This window comes from Hyla sarda, chromosome 10 (assembly GCF_029499605.1).
Source record: "Hyla sarda isolate aHylSar1 chromosome 10, aHylSar1.hap1, whole genome shotgun sequence".
Classification (NCBI taxonomy): domain Eukaryota; kingdom Metazoa; phylum Chordata; class Amphibia; order Anura; family Hylidae; genus Hyla; species Hyla sarda.
Genome location: NC_079198.1, coordinates 88,251,523 through 88,268,990, shown reverse-complemented (window position 1 = coordinate 88,268,990; position 17,468 = coordinate 88,251,523). Strand labels below are relative to the sequence as shown.

General features: G+C 45.4%; 1 protein-coding gene and 1 long non-coding RNA gene across 2 annotated transcripts in view; one reads left to right on the top strand and one right to left on the bottom strand.

Moving 5' to 3' along the window:
• Nucleotides 1-17,468, bottom strand: part of DRD2 (dopamine receptor D2) — a 531,813-nt gene that overhangs the window by 217,599 nt on the left and 296,746 nt on the right. The window contains exon 2 of the mRNA XM_056542337.1: nucleotides 3,016-3,313. Coding sequence (XP_056398312.1) covers nucleotides 3,016-3,282 — 267 coding nt within the window. The 5' untranslated portion in view covers nucleotides 3,283-3,313. The remainder of the gene's footprint in view (nucleotides 1-3,015; nucleotides 3,314-17,468) is intronic.
• LOC130293530 (uncharacterized) overlaps nucleotides 1-17,468 on the top strand; it is a 161,342-nt gene that overhangs the window by 44,382 nt on the left and 99,492 nt on the right. The window lies entirely within an intron of this gene.

Here is a 17,468-nt window from a genome sequence, read left to right as displayed (position 1 = left end):
TGAGACTTAAAGGGCCAGTGCACCAATGATTGGTGCCTGGCCCAATTAGCTTAATTGGCTTCCACCTGCTCCCAGACTATATCTGATCTCTGCCCCTGCACTCCCCTGCCGGATCTTGTTGCCTTAGAGCCTAGTGAAAGCGTTACTGTGTTTGTCCATACTGTGTACTTGACCTCCTGCTATTACCTTATTGACTACGATCCTTGCTGCCTGCCCCGACCTTCTGCTACGTCCGACCTTGCTTCTGTCTACTCCCTTGTACCGTGCCTATCTTCAGCAGTCAGAGAGGTTGAGCCGTTGCTAGTGGATACGACCTGGTCACTACCACCGCAGCAAGACCATCCCGCTTTGCGGCGGGCTCTGGTGAACACCAGTAGTGACTTAGAACCGGTCCACTAGCACGGTCCACGCCAATCCCTCTCTGGCACAGAGGATCCACCTCCTGCCAGCCGGCATCGTGTCAGTAGATCCGGCCATGGATCCCGCTGAGGTTCCCCTGCCTTCTATCTCTGATCTCACCACGGTGGTCGCCCAGCAATCCCGACAGATCGCCCATCTAACCCACCAGCTGTCGGAAGTGTCCACCATGGTGCAGCAACTTCAGTCGCAACTTCTGCCTCTGCTACAGCAGCAACCATCTCCTCCGCCAGCTCCTGCACCCCTTCCGCAGCGAGTGGCCACTCCTAGCCTCCGCTTGTCCTTGCCGGACAAATTTGATGGGGACTCTAAGTTTTGCCGTGGCTTTCTTTCGCAATGTTCCCTGCACTTGGAGATGATGTCGGACCAGTTTCCTACTGAAAGGTCTAAGGTGGCTTTCGTAGTCAGCCTTCTGTCTGGAAAAGCCCTGTAATGGGCCACACCGCTCTGGGACCGCGATGACCCTGTCACTGTCTCTGTACACTCCTTCTTCTCGGAAATTCGAAGTGTCTTTGAGGAACCTGCCCGAGCCTCTTCTGCTGAGACTGCCCTGCTGAACCTGGTCCAGGGTAATTCTTCCGTTGGCGAGTACGCCATACAATTCCGTACTCTTGCTTCTGAACTATCCTGGAATAATGAGGCCCTCTGCGCGACCTTTAAAAAAGGCCTATCCAGCAACATTAAAGATGTTCTGGCCGCACGAGAAATTCCTGCTAACCTGCATGAACTCATTCATCTAGCCACTCGCATTGACATGCGTTTTTCTGAGAGACATCAAGAGCTCCGCCAGGAAAAAGACTTAGATCTCTGGGCACCTCTCCCACAGTCTCCGTTGCAATCTACGCCTAGGCCTCCCGCCGAGGAGGCCATGCAAGTGGATCGGTCTCGCCTGACCCAGGAGGAGAGGAATCGCCGTAGGGAAGAAAATCTTTGTCTGTACTGTGCCAGTACCGAACATTTCTTGGTGGATTGCCCTATCCGTCCTCCACGTCTGGGAAACGCACGCTCGCACCCAGCTCTCGTGGGTGTGGCGTCTCTTGATTCAAAGTCGGCTTCTCCACGTCTCACGGTGCCCGTGCGGATTTCTCCTTCAGCCAACTCCTCCCTCTCAGCCATGGCCTGCCTGGACTCTGGTGCCTCTGAGAATTTTATTCGGGAGTCCTTGGTGAATAAATTCCGCATCCCGGTGACCCGTCTCGTCAAGCCACTCTACATTTCCGCGGTTAACGGAGTCAGGTTGGATTGCACCGTGCGTTACCGCACGGAGCCCCTCCTAATGTGCATCGGACCTCATCACGAAAAAATTGAGTTTTTGGTCCTCTCCAATTGCACTTCCGAAATTCTCCTTGGACTACCCTGGCTTCAACACCATTCCCCAACCCTGGATTGGTCCACAGGGGAGATCAAGAGCTGGGGTACCTCTTGTTTCAAGGACTGCCTTAAACCGGTTCCCAGTACTCCCTGCCGTGACCCTGTGGTTCCCCCTGTATCCGGTCTCCCTAAGGTCTTTATGGACTCTGCCTGCCATAAGAAGTGCCTCTCCCCCCCTCCCAGTCCAGTCAGGCAAGCCTCGGTGCCTCCTCATGGCCCCCGTCCTGGTGTCACACTGCCCCGTGCCAGGCCTCGCCCTCTGCCCTCCCTCCCCATTCCCACTCCTGCTGTACTGCCTGCCGTTGAGGAATCCCTCCATTCTTTCCCGGTGTCCTCATCCCAGGGGAGGCAGTTACCGGACAAAGAGAAGGGGAGACCTAAGGGGGGGGGGTACTGTTACGCCTAGCGCTCCGGGTCCCCGCTCCTCCCCGGAGCGCTTACGGCGTCTCTCTCTCCGCAGCGCCCCGGTCGGTCCCGCTGACCGGGAGCGCTGCACTGTCATGGCCGTCGGGGATGCGATTCGCACAGCGGGACGCGCCCGCTCGCGAATCGCATCCCAGGTCACTTACCCGTTCCCGTCACCTGCTGTCATGTGCTGGCGCGCGCGGCTCCGCTCTCTAGGGCGCGCGCGCGCCAGCTCCCTGAGACTTAAAGGGCCAGTGCACCAATGATTGGTGCCTGGCCCAATTAGCTTAATTGGCTTCCACCTGCTCCCAGACTATATCTAATCTCTGCCCCTGCACTCCCCTGCCGGATCTTGTTGCCTTAGAGCCTAGTGAAAGCGTTACTGTGTTTGTCCATACTGTGTACTTGACCTCCTGCTATTACCTTATTGACTACGATCCTTGCTGCCTGCCCCGACCTTCTGCTACGTCCGACCTTGCTTCTGTCTACTCCCTTGTACCGTGCCTATCTTCAGCAGTCAGAGAGGTTGAGCCGTTGCTAGTGGATACGACCTGGTCACTACCGCCGCAGCAAGACCATCCCGCTTTGCGGCGGGCTCTGGTGAACACCAGTAGTGACTTAGAACCGGTCCACTAGCACGGTCCACGCCAATCCCTCTCTGGCACAGAGGATCCACCTCCTGCCAGCCGGCATCGTGACAGTGAGTCATTTGTATATAAATGTACACTTGCATTATATATCCAAACTAGCAAAATGAAAGACACAACATGTAAAGTTTTGATACATAATAATGTCAGACAACTTTTAATATAGTAAACGTACCTCGAGGTAAACCACCCAGGGCATCACCAATGTTGCCACCAGAAGATCAGCTACAGCCAAGCTGACAATCAGGTAATTGGTGGTGGTTTGTAGAGCCTTTTCCCTAGACACTGCAATACACACCAAGACATTGCCAAAGACAATGACAAATATGAGCAACGTAAGCAGCATGGCATAATAGTTGTAGTGAGTCTTCTCATCAATGGCTGTGCCATTAGTGCCATTATTGTATTCATCATTGTACATGGATAGATTCTTAAGATCCATGAAGATGAGAAGGTCCCTCTCCAAATTAGCCCTGAAAAGAAGAAGAAAGGACAAATAAGATAACTTACAGTTTATTTTTCACTTTTACATTTTGCACATAGTATATAAAATATATAAACATTTCATGACTGATATGCATTGTTTGAACAAGGCAGCATGTATATGTATGGAATACTAAACTTCTGATTTACAACACTATTGTTATGCTATGTTATGTCCCCTCCCTTAGCATATACATTATACCTCTCATATTTTTCTAAATATTTTATTATATCTTTATGTGACAACACTGAAGAAAGGACACTCTGCTAAAATGCAAAGTAGTGAGTGTGCGGCCTGTATAACAGTGTTTAATGTTGTGTCCCCTCAAGAATACTTTTGGCAACAAAAGTGAGTATGCCCCTTAAAAGAAATTCCCAAATTGAGACATTTTCCCTCCCCAGTGTCATGTAACTTGTTAGTGTTACAAGGGTTCAGGTGTGACTGGGGAGCAGATATCTTAATTTGATGTTAACAGAATCAAGTGTGTCTTTCCTACAGTCAAGCATGGTGTTGGGAGTGTCATGGTTTGGAGCTGTGACATACTAAACCCGAAATTGATCCCCTCTCTATGGAGAATGGACTGCAGGGCAGTATTCCAACATGATTACAACCCCAAGCACAATTCCAAGACTACCAATGCCTTGCTAAAGAAGCTGAGGATAAAGGTGATGGACTGGCCAAGAATGTATTCAGGCCTAAACCCTATTTAGCATCTGTGTGGCCTCCTCAAAAGGAAGGTGGGAGAGCACAAGGTCTCTAACATCCACCAGCTCAGGGATGTTGACATGGAGGAGTGGAAGAGGATCCCGGTGGTAACCTTTGAAGCTTTGGTGAACTTCATGTCCAAGAGGCTTAAGGCAGTGTATGAAAATAACAGTGGCCACACAGAATATTGACACTTTGTCCCAAATTTGGGTATTTCCACTGAGGGGTGTACTCACTTTTGTTTCCAAAGTTTAGACATTAGTGTCTGTTTGTTGATTATTTTTGAGGGGACACAACATTAAACACTGCTGTGGACTCATTTCTTCAGCGTTGTCGCATGAAAAGGTATAATCAAATATTTACAAAGATGTGAAGGGTAGACTCACATATGGGAGACACTGTAAAGTAGAAGCTGAAGACCAATTGTTTTAATATTGTTACTATTCCTATGATAGTTTGTTACACCAGGAATGGTGTGCGTGGATGTCATCCTGAAGGGCTGGAAGACATCAGTCAGATGGGGCCATTATGAGGTTCTGGATCTGACTTGATAGTTGTTGTTGAAATTTAAGAAGCAGTGTGTCACAATGCCTCTAGGTGGGGCTAGAGGGGCATCCATTAAAGCTTCTGTTTTTGGTACATGAACACATAAAAGGTAGTGATACCTTCTTGACGTTCAATCTCACATTAGTTTTTGCTAAAACAGATAATTACCAATACATAGTCAGATTGTCAACTCAATAAAAAAGTATAATAATGAGGATGAGACCAGATGAAGCATGTAAACCAGTGCATCCATTTTAATTACAGCTCCTGACAGCTAATAAGTATGATACATGGCCTGAACTATTATATAGTAATATACTGTATAATAAATAGCTTGTATTGTTTTGAATAACAAGTAAAACAATGTACAAAAGAGTAGAGCATAACAAAATCTAACTTTGATATAGAACAGCACAAACCCAGTATGTGCTTCACTATAGATATAACAGACAATGTAGTTTTTCTCCAAACATGCACAGTGCCACTTTATTTAGACAGACGTGAAAAAACAATACTTTTAGAAATGTTAGTCTAAGACATTTGTTAAAGGAGTAAAAAACGGGCAGAAGAAGGGGAGGTGTGGTCTGGTCGCTGGTCAGCATGGCCGCATGAAAGAACTGCTCCAAATGTAGCACCAATAAAACCTTCTTAAACCCCTGCCAATGACTTTCTATGTAAGTGGACATTAGCAACGTGCATGACTACTATTGGCAGAAAAAGGTTGATGAAAACCGGCCGGGGTTCCCAAGCTGTTACAGCATTTCTTTCCCTTGGATAGACCTGTCTGAAGGCCTTTCCAAGATGGTGTCGATGTGCTCTCACTCACCACCTCTGTCTCTCATACAGCCCAACAGGCGACTAGGAATCCCTCCTTGAATGTTCTGACATTGAGAACTTTTTTTTTAATGCACAACAGTACCAGTGGGTTCAAGCAGACACTGTTCTCACACATGCTGGCACATTGGAGCTTCCGGGCTTCTCAACGGGAAATGGAAGTCTGCAGACAAGATGGCGAATGCCATGCTGCCAAAATGTACAAAGCAGCTCCAGGAGCACTAAATAGCTGCACAGCTTTTTACCCTTGCCCTATCCCAAACACACACCCAGAGTTTCCCGCAGCCTTTTCACATTTATTTTTCTATTCTGCCTCTAGGGGGAGGGGGTGCTTAAATCTTAGTCTGGTACTCAGATCTGAGCTTGCTCTGTCTGAGTGTTGCTTTGGAAGAGAGGCAGCTGAAAGAGAGTTGTAAAACAGGAGATATCTGATGTGTGGAGTGAATCTGTGGAGCTTGAGTGACTTGTGTGAGTACTTACATTTTCACATAAAATGATCACTGATAGAATTTTAGACAGCCTTTTCACTTTTTCTTTCTCTACTCTGCCTTCTAGGGAGAGAGGTAGATTGGTCACAGATGCTTTAATCTTACTCTGGGAAGAGAGGCAGCTGAAAGAGAGTTGTAAAACAGGAGTTTGAAAGCAGGAGTTTGAGATCGCTATGAGTGTTACTTTCCTTACACTGTAGGGACTTTAAACTCACAAGGTCTACTGAGAATTGAATTGTAATATTTACTGTCTGTTTTTGGCTGTTAATCTGTGAAATCCCCATAACTAGATGGCCTCCATGTTGGAAAAGGCAGTCAGGTATACATCTTGCACGATGTATGCAATCCTTGAACAGAAGTTTGAGGGTGCATATTGTTGTGCAAGATGTGTGGGAGTTGTTAATTTGGAAGCCCAGATCCTGGATCTAGAGGAGCAACTGACAACACTGAGATGCATTGCCAACTCACTGAGCAAGTACTCTCTGGGGTAGAGGTGGGGGAGTATAGTCATGTAGCTAGCTGGGTTACAGTTAGAAAATGCATTGTGATCGTGGGGGGACATTCCACTGTGGAGGTAGCTAGAGGGCTACCTCCATAGTGCCGGCTACGGCGCTCAGAATGATAAAGCCTGGCAGGACCAGGCTTTATCAATCCAGCGCAGAGCACACAGATCAATGTGGTTCTATAGAACCACATTGATCCATATGAGGAATCAAATGACTCCTCCTAAAAGTCCCATAAGGTGGCTAAAAAAGTTTAAAAACACACACACTTCTTTATTAAAAGATAACTCACCCCCCTTTTCCCAAATTCCATATAAAAAATATATAAGCATAATAAAAATAAACATATGTGGTATCGCCATGCGTAAATATCCGATCTATAAAAATATATTGTTGATTAAACCGCACAGTCAATGGCGTACACGCAAAAAAAGGAATAAAAAGCTAACAAAACAAAAATGGTAACAATTAAAACTTCAGATCACAGCACAAAAAATGAGCCCTAATACCATTCCATACGCAGAAAAAAAAATTACAGGGCTCAGAAGAGGACAATTTTAAATGTTTAATTTTTTTTGTGCATTTAGTTATGATTTTTTCCAAAAGTATGAAAAAAAAAAAAAAATTTAATAAAATATATATATATATATATATATATATATATATATATATATATATATATATATATAGATAGAGCAGGAAAGCAGCACTCCAGGGTAAGAAAAAGTGTTCGGGTGCCTACTGTGTCGGGTTTAGGTTGGGGACCCCTCCAAACACAGAAAAATTAAATAAACAGTGGCACACCAGGTGTCAGCAAAAAATAAAATGTGATTTATTCCAGAGACGTGTAGGCAACGTTTCAGCTGGCTCACCCAGCCATTTTCAAGCTTGAAAATGGCTGGGTGAGCCAGCTGAAACGTTGCCTACACGTCTCTGGAATAAATCACATTTTATTTTTTGCTGACACCTGGTGTGCCACTGTTTATTTAATTTTTCTATATATATATATATATATATATATACTAAACGGGATGAGTATTTAACTCACGGAGAGTTCACCACTCCTGGTGTGACGGAGCTTTCAAGGGCCACTAAGCACTCCGCAGGCATTCTGGGTAGGGGAATATGCAAATCAGCTCATTACATCACCTTTTCAGGCGATGTTCCCTGGTATCAGCTTAGCTCCAGTTACATAATATAAAAAGCTAATCGGGATTAATGCCAAGCCAGAACTCTCTCTCCAGAAGGAAAGAACACCCATCTGCATACAGCTGTTTCGGGGTACTTTCCCCTCGTCAGTACAGAGCTGGGTAATCTGGCTTGGCATTAATCCCGATTAGCTTTTTATATTCCGTAACTGGAGCTAAGCTGATACCAGGGAACATCGCCTGAAAAGGTGATGTAATGAGCTGATTTGCATATTCCCCTACCCAGAATGCCTGCGGAGTGCTTAGTGGCCCTTGAAAGCTCCGTCACACCAGGAGTGGTGAACTCTCCCTGAGTGAAATACTCATCCCGTTTAGTTGGTCTAAGGCCCCTCATCTCAGCCAAGCCAGATTACCCTGCTCTGTACTGATGAGGGGCAAGTACCCTGAAACAGCTGGCAGCAGATGGGTGCTCTTTCCTTCTGGAGAGAGAGTTCTGGATTGGCATTAATCCCGATTAGCTTTTTATATTCTGTAACTGGAGCTAAGATGATACAAGGAAACATTGCCTGAAAAGGTGATGTAATTAGCTGATTTGCATATCTATCTATCTCAGTGTGTATGTTCCAGCATCATGTTGAAATGGCTAAAGATATATATATATAAAAAAAAATAATAATAATTCTGATAGGGGTTTGCTTTAAGCCACCAAACATAATGGAAGAGTCAGAAGATTAATTACTGAGGCAAAGAAACAAGGCAGCAAATCAGAATGATGTGATAATAATGGGGGACTTTAACTATTCTTATATAAACTGGGAGACTGAGACCTGTGAATCTCATAAAGGAAACAGGTTTCTGACTACAGCTAAAGAAAATTATCTGTCCCAAAAAGTGCAGGGCCTGACCAGAGGGGGCGCCCTACTAGACTTAATATTAACCTCTTAAGGATGCAGGGTCGGTTCCGGTGGGTCGGTTCGGGTCGGTTCCGGTGGGTCGGTTCGGGTCGGTTCCGGTGGCTAATGAAAGCTGGGACCCTGGGCTAATAGCGTGTGGCACCGATCATTATGCCACTTGCTATTAACCCTTTAGACGCGCCATTCAAATTTGATCATCGCGTCTAAAATGAATGTAAAAGCTTCCCAGCAGCTCAGTTGGGCTGATCGGGACCATTACGGTGAAATTGCGATGTCCCGATCAGCTAGGACGCAGCTGGAGGGTCTCTGACCTGCCTCCATCGCGTCCGATCGGCGATTGATTACTCCAAGCCTGAAATTCAGGCTTGAGCAATCGACCGCCGATAACACTGATCTTTGCCGTGATGCACGGCAATTATCTGTGTATGAGATCGGTTTGTGCAGTGCATTTAAAAAAAAGTGTAAAAAAAAGTGAATAAAGATCATTTAACCCCTTCCCTATTAAAAGTTTGAATCACCCCCCTTTTCCCATTTAAAAAAATACTGTGTATATAAAAAAAACATATGTGGTATAGCCACGTGCAGAAATGTCCGAACTATGAAAATATATTGTTAATAAAACTGCACGGTCAATGGCGTATGCGCTAAAAAATTCCAAAGTCCAAAATAGCATATTTATGGTCACTTTTTATATCATGAAAAAATTTATAAAAAGCGATCAAAAAGTCTCAACAATACAAATATGGTACCGATCAGTGGTGTACCAAGGGGGGGGAAAGCACTCTCAAGGGGGGTGTCAGGGGCGGACTGACCCGCTGCCGCCACTGTTTAGGTCCGGGACACTCGTCCCAGATCCCCAGCAGTAAGCGCTACATTCTCCTGTATGCGCGATACACGCACATACAGGAGAAGGCGTCCCCTCTGTGTGAGCCTCATCTGCAGCTACACAGAGGAGACGTGACCTCCGCCCCCACGCAGCACGCTGTACAGGTGCCGGTGACGTCACTCATCCGGTGCCTGTACTGTGGAGGGGAGAAGACGCGGGCCCTGCAGCTGAGCAGATCAGGTGAGCATCCTTTTTTTTTTTTTTGCTCTGCATATATCTACAGGGAAGGGGGAGAGAGGGAGCTCTGCATTTACCTATAGGGAAGGGGGGGAGAGGGAGGGGGGGTGCTCTGCATTTACCTATAGGGAAGGGGGGAGAGGGGGGTGCTCTGCATTTACCTATAGGGAAGGGAAGGAGAGGGGGGGTGCTCTGCATTTACCTATAGGGAAGGGGGAGGAGAGGGGGGTGCTCTGCATTTACTATAGGGAAAGGGAGGAGAGGGGGGGTGCTCTGCATTTACCTATAGGGAAAGGGAGGAGAGGGGGGGTGCTCTGCATTTACCTATAGGGGAGAGGGGGGTGCTCTGCATTTACCTATAGGGAAGGGGGAGGGGGGTGCTCTGCATATATCTATAGGGAAGGGGGGAGGGGGGTGCTCTGCATTTACCTATAGGGAAGGGGAGGAGAGGGGGTGGTCTGCATATACCAATAGGGAAGGAGGGTGCTCTGCATATACCTATAGGGAAGGGGGAAGAGGGGGGTGCTCTGCATTTACCTATAGGGGAGAGGTGGGTGCTCTGCATTTATCTATAGGGAAGGGGGGAGGAGGGGTGCTCTGCATATACCTATAGGGAAGGGGGGGAGAGGGGGGTGCTCTGCATATACCTAGGGCTGGGCGGTATGACCATATATGTGTATCACAGTATTTTTTTTTACTTACGGCGGTCCCACGGTATATAACGATATTCCCCCCCTCCCAAAATCATGTGACACACAAGCGCTGTTCTGCCCCCCCCCCCCCCCCCGCCCCTATCATGTGACCTGCGCACGGTGTTCGGCTCCCCCCCCCCAAAATCATGTGACCCGCCAGCACTGTTCTGCTCCCCCCAATTAATGATCAGCCCAGCGGGGTACTACTCACGTATGTCAAGCACTGCCCTCCTCCTCTTTGTTGGGGGCACCGGCGATGGAAGTCAATGTACGCCAGTGGTCTCCAACCTGCGGACCTCCAGTTGTTGCAAAACTACAACTCCCAGCATGCAGAGGGAGCTCTGCATTTACCTATAGGGAAGGGGGGGAGAGGGAGGGGGATGCTCTGCATTTACCTATGCCCCCCCCCCCCAAAATCATGTGACCCGCCAGCACTGTTCTGCTCCCCCCAATTAATGATCAGCCCAGCGGGGTACTACTCACGTATGTCAAGCACTGCCCTCCTCCTCTTTGTTGGGGGCCGCCGGCGATGGAAGTCAATGTACGCCAGTGGTCTCCAACCTGCGGACATCCAGTTGTTGCAAAACTACAACTCCCAGCATGCTGGGAGTTGTAGTTTTGCAACAGCTGGAGGTCCGCAGGTTGGAGACCACTGCTGTACGCTGTATACCTATGCCTGGGGTGCAAAAGATACAGAAAATAAACTCTTAACTCACCCACGTCGGCCGCACGCTGGGGACGGGAACACCGGACAGCCGTCAGCCTATCACCGGCCAGAGCGATGCCCCGCCCCTGCCAGTGATTCATACATGACAGTGGGCTCAGCCTATCACTGGTCAGGGCGGGGCATCGCTCTGGCCGGTGATAGGATGACGGCTGTCCGGCGTTCCAGTCCCGTGCGTGCGGCCGACGTGGGTGAGTTAAGTTTATTTTCTGTATCTTTTGCAGCCCGGGCATAGGTATACAGCATACAGAGGTGGTATAAAACCTGCGGACCTCCAGCTGTTGTAAAACTACAACTCCCAGCATGCCCGGACACCCGTTGGTTGTCCGGGCATGCTGGGAGTTGTAGTTTTGCAACAACTGGAGGTCTGCAGGTTGGAGACCACTGGCGTACAGAGAGTTCCATCGCCGGCTGTCCGGGCATGCTGGGAGTTGTAGTTTTGCAACATCTGGAGGTCTGCAGGTTGGAGACCACTGGCGTACAGTATAGAGTTCCAGCGCCTGGTGGCACCCAAGAAAGAGGAGGAGGGCAGTGCTTGACATATGTGAGTAGTACCCAGCTGGGCTGATCATTAATTGGGGGGAGCAGAACAGTGCTGGTGGGTAACAGAGGATTAGTTCCCCGATGTGGGGACAGCGCTGTGCTAGGCTGATAATACATTCCCGAGGGGAAGGGGCCCAACCGGTATTGCGGTATGGGGGGAAATTCATATTGTGCAGCCCAAAATATTTGGTATTCGGTATGAACCGGTATACCGCCCAGCCCTAGATATACCTATGGGAAAGAGGGAGGTGTAGCTCTGCATATACCTATGGGAAAGAGGAGGGTGTGTAGCTCTGCATATACCTATGTGGAAGAGGGGGTGGGGGGTTTAGCTCTGCATATACCTGTGGGAAAGAGGGGGGGTGTAACTCTGCATTTACCTATGGGAAAGAGGGAAGTGTAGCGTAGCTCTGCATATACCTATGGGAAAGAGAGGGGGGGGTGTAAATCTTCATATACCTATGGGAAAGAGGGGGTTACCTGGCTACCTACCTGCCTGCCCTTTTACTGTGCAGGACACCAAGGAGGGCATTATTACAGTTTGTGGGCCTATAGATGGAAAGATTGTGTAGAGGAGGGCACTGAATATATGCAGAGTCTGACATGTTTTTCCTGCAGATGTTAAGAGATCCACATGACGGTCTTATATGGACGGAGAAGAAAAGGAAAGAGGATGCCGCTGATCAGAAAATACGTAATTGTGAGTCCCAAAATGTAACTGTAATCACTTATATGGTATACACATCCTGTGTGCAGCTGATATCTACCGCCATATGGTCATGTATATAATCACTTACATTGTATACAGATTCTTTATAGTATACTGGTCTGTATATAGTGGTTTTATTCAGTACAGTTTGGCGGTATTATCCAGTTATTGTGTGGTGGTATATATTTACTCCTTGTATACCAGTATTATTGGTCATAGAAATTTACCTACGTTAAAGTGTTTCTTACATATATACATTTTAGTTTATTGTGTGTGGGATTTGGGTGGAATAGGAGCATGGCAGAAGATTGACGAGCTTCAGAGTCTAGCAGGGGACCCTGCCTTTTTTTTGGTCCGGGGGCCCCGAGTGTTGTCAGGCCGCTCCTGTCGGGAGGGGAGGGAGGGGGTATAATTAAAGGGGGGTGCGTGTGTGTGTGTGTGTGTGTGTGGGGGGGTGCCAAACAAAGGGTCCGTCCCGGGTGCCAAATGCTCTAGGTACGCCCCTGGTACCGATAAAACCTTCAGATCACGGCACTAAAAATGAGCCCTCATACCGGCCCATGTGCAGAAAAATAATAAAGTTATAGGGGTCAGAATATGACAATTTAAACTTGTTAATCTTCCTGCATGTAGTTATGATTTTTTTCAGAAGTACGACAAAATCAAACATATATAAGTAGGGTATCATTATAACCATTTGAACCTATAGAATAAAGATAACATGTAATTTTTACCTAAAAATGCACTGCGTAGAAACAGAAGCCTCCAAAAGTTACAAAATTGCATTTTTTCTTCAATTTTGTCGCACAATGAATTTTTTCATTTTTGGGTAATTTTTTCACCATGGATTTTTGGGTAAAATGACTAATGTCACTGCAAAGAATAATTGGTGGTTCAAAAAATAAGCCACAATATGTTATTTTAGGTGTAAAATTGAAAGCAATAAGATTTTTAGAAGATGATGAGGAAAATATGAAAATACAAAAATGGAAAAACCCTGCGTCCTTAACCCCTTATGGACCAGGGGTTTTTCCGTTTTTGCACTTTCATTTTTTCCTCCTTACCTTTAAAAAATCATAACTCTGTCAATTTTTCACCTAAAAATCCATATGATGGCTTACTTTTTGTGCCACCAATTCTACTTTGTAATGACATCAATCATTTTACCCAAAAATCTACGGCAAAACGGAATAAAAATCATTGTGAGACAAAATTGGGGAAAAAAACGCCATTTTGTAACTATTGGGGGCTTCTGTTTCTATGCCGTACATTTTTCCGTAAAATGACACATTCTCTTTATTCTGTAGGTCCATATGATTAAAATGAAACCCTACCTATATGGGTCTGATTTTGTCGTACTTCTGTAAAAAATCATACCTACATGCAGGAAAATTTATACGCTTAAAATTGTCATCTTCTGACCCCTATAACTTCTTTATTTTTCCGCATATGAAGGCTAATTTTTTGCGCCACGATCTGAAGTTTTTAGCTGTACCATTTTTGTATTGATCGGACTTGCTGATCGCTTTCTATTCATTTTTTCAAGATGCAAAGAGTGGCCAAAGATACACTATTTTGGACTTTTGAATTTTTTTATACGTGTACGCCATTGACTGTGCGGTTTAATTAACTATATATTTTTATAGTTCGGACATTTCCGCACACTGCAATACCACATTTGTTTATTTTTATTTTTATTTACACAGTTTTTTTTTTTTATTGGGAAAAGGGGGGTGATTCAAACTTTTATTAGGGGAGGGGTTAAATGATCTTTATTCACTTTTTTTCACTTTTTTTTGCAATGTTATAGCTCCCATATGGGGCTATAACACTGCACACACTGATCTTTTACATTGATCACTGGTTTCTCATAGGAAACCAGTGATCAATGATTCTGCCGCTTGACTGCTCATGACTGGATCTCAGGCACTGAGCAGTCATTCGGCGATCGGACGCCAGGAGGCAAGGTAGGAGACCCTCCTCGTGTCCCAGAGCTGTTCGGGATGCCGCGATTTCGCCGCGGACATCCCGAACAGCCCCTTGAGCTAACCGGCAGTGATTTACTTTCACTTAGACACAGCGTTCAACTTTGAACGCCGCGTCTAAAGGGTTAATAGCACGCGGCACAGCGATCATTGGCCCGCGCTATTAGCCACGCCCGACCCATTAGCCACGCCTGACCCATTAGCTAGGCCCGACCCACTATGACGCGGGGCCACGTCATGGCCCCGTGTTATAGAAAGTGAAAGGACTCAGGATGTTCTGATGCGTCCTTGGTCCTTAACCAGTTAAGGACCAAGGACGTTCTGGAACGTCCCTGCACCCTGGGCTTTAAGGACCAAGGACGTTCCAGAACGTCCTGGTGTTTCTCCGGTCTCTGCCGCGCGCCGGGCCGAGATCGGAACGGCATTCCTGCTGAAATCCTTCAGCAGGCATGCCGTGCAAATGTCGAGGGGCTTCCCGGGACCCCCCCCCCCCATGTCGGCTATTGCAGAAAATCGCATGTCAATTCAGTTCAATTCAATTTTCTCCTATTCCAGGCTGATCGGGTCTCTGGTGACCTGATCACCCGGAAAATTGTTATGATCTGACCTGTCAGTGACAGCCCAGATCATCCTGAAGGGTAGGAGTGAAGTCGCAATGCTGCAATTTCCTCCTTGATTTGATTCTGACCAATGGCAGAGCAGGACAGTAGGTTGCCATGGCAACCCCCCGTTCTGGCCACCCCTGATTGTCGAGGGATCGTGGGAAGAAGATGGAGGTCGGTACCTGCAGGAGAAGATGCCTGGAGACCCCGATCGTTGCTGGAGACTGCTGGATCCTGGGTCAGGTAGGGAAACTACTGTGGGGGAGGGGGAATTGAAAGTGAAAGTAAAGTGATCTTTACTGTGGCAACCACTAGGAAGGCCAAATTGCAACTCCCAGCATGCCCAGAAAGCCAAAGGCTGTCTGGGCATGCTGGGAGTTGTAGTTTTGCAACATCTGGAGGGTCACAGTTTGGAGACCATTGTTACAGTGGTGCCCAAACGGTAGCCCTCCAGATGTTGCCAAACTACAACTCTCAGCATGCCTAGACTGCCCAGGCATGCTGGGAGTTGTAGTTCTGTAACATCTGTCCCTTCAGATTTAGCAATTTTCATGAAATTTTTGAAAATGTATGCTTTACTTTGAAGCCCTCTAATTTTTTCAAAAAGCAAAAATATGTCCATTTTATGATGCCAACATAAAGTGGACATATTGTATTTGTGAATAAAAATAAAATTTATTTTGAATATCCATTTTCCTTACAAGTAGAGAGCTTCAAAGTTAGAAAAATTCTAAATTTTCAAAATTTTCATGAAATATTGTGATTTTTCACCAAAAAAGGATGCAAGTAACGCCGAAAATTTACCACCAAAATAAAGTAGAATATGTCAAGAAAAAACAATCTCAGAATCAGAATGATAACTAAAAGCATCCCAGAGTTATTCATGTTTAAAGTGACAGTGGTCAGATGTTCAAAAAACGCTCTGGTCCTAAGGTGTAAAATGGCCTGGTCCTTAAGGGGTTAAGTGGTTAAAGGGGTTATCTAGGCAAAAACTTTTTTTTTATATATATATCAACTGGCTCCAGAAAGTTAAACAGATTTGTAAATTACTTCTATAAAAAATATTAATCCTTTCAGTACTTATGAGCTTCTGAAGTTGAGTTGTTCTTTTCTGTCTAAGTGCTCTCTGATGACACATGACCCGGGAGCTGTCCAGAGTAGAACCAAATTCCCATAGCAAACCTAATCTGCTCTGTGCAGTTCCAGAGACAAGCAGAGATGTCAGCAGAGAGCACTGTATCCAGACAGATAAGAACAACTCAACTTCAGCAGCTGATAATTGTTGGAAGGATTAAGATTTTTTTAATAGAAGTTATTTACAAATCTGTTTAACTTTCTGGAGCCAGTTGATCTAAAAAAACAAAAAATGTTTTTTCCTGGACTACCCCTTTAAGGGGTTAACCAACAGGCCTGTCAGAGTAACTAATGTGCAGGTAGAAGGATACCTAGGGAATAGTGATCATAATAAAATACATTGTAACTTGTTCGGCAAAAAGGGAATATTGGGAAGGGCCACAAAAACAATGAAATTTAGAAAGGCAAAGTTTGATCAACTCAGAGAAGCCCTTAACAATATAAAATGGGATAAAGTCCTCAAAAACAAGAATACTGGCACTAAGTGGGAGACTTTTAGGAATATTTTAAATTCACACAGTAAAATGTATATACCTTATGGGAATAAAAGGGTCAGGAATATAAGAAAACCAATGTGGATGAATAAAAATGTTAAGGGGCAATAAATGACAAAAATAAAGCATTTAAAATACTAAAACAGGAGGACAAGGAAGAAGCATTAAAAGCTATAGAAAAAAATTTAAATTATGTAAAAAACAGATAAAAGCCACAAAAACAGAGACAGAAAGACTCATTGCCAAAGAGACTAAAACTAACCACAAAATGTTCTTTAACTATATAAATCACAAAAAGGTAAAAAAATTAAAGTGTTGTCCATTTAAAAAATGATGAGGAAGAAATTATAGACGGGGATCAGGAAAAAGCAAATATATTAAACAAATTCTTCTCCACTGTATTCACCGGGAAAAATGAAATGTCAGAAGAAATACAGCAAGATAAGGTAAACTCCTCAGTGTCTAAGTGGGTAAGTAACTGGAGAATGTGTGTAAGTGGATAAGTAACTGTCTCAGTGATAGGAAACAGAGGGTAGTTATTAATGGTACTTATTCTGATTAGGTGACTGCTACTAGAGGGGCACCACAGGGAACAGTCTTCGTTCTTGTCCTATTTAATATATTAAATAATGACCTTGTACAGGGGTTGAATAGTAAAGTAGAAATCTTTTCAGATGATAATAAACTCTGTAAAGTGGTTAACACTATAGAAGACAGTGCACTGTTACAAATGGATGTGGATAGGTTGGAGGTTTGGGCTAAGAAGTGGCAGATGAAGTTCAACATTGATAAATATAAGGTAATGCACATGGTGGGGGGAAATCCTGGCTGAGATTATGTGTTAAATGGGAGAACACTTGGGACGACTGACATGGAAAAGGATTTGGGAGTCTTAGTTAACAGTAAGTTTAGCTGTAGTGACCAGTGTTGGGCAGCTGCTGCCAAGGAAAATAAAATCATGAGGTGCATCAATAGGGGCATAGATGCCCATGACAAGGAAATAATTCTACAGCTGTACAAATCACTAGTCAGACCATACGTAGAATATGTGTACAGTACA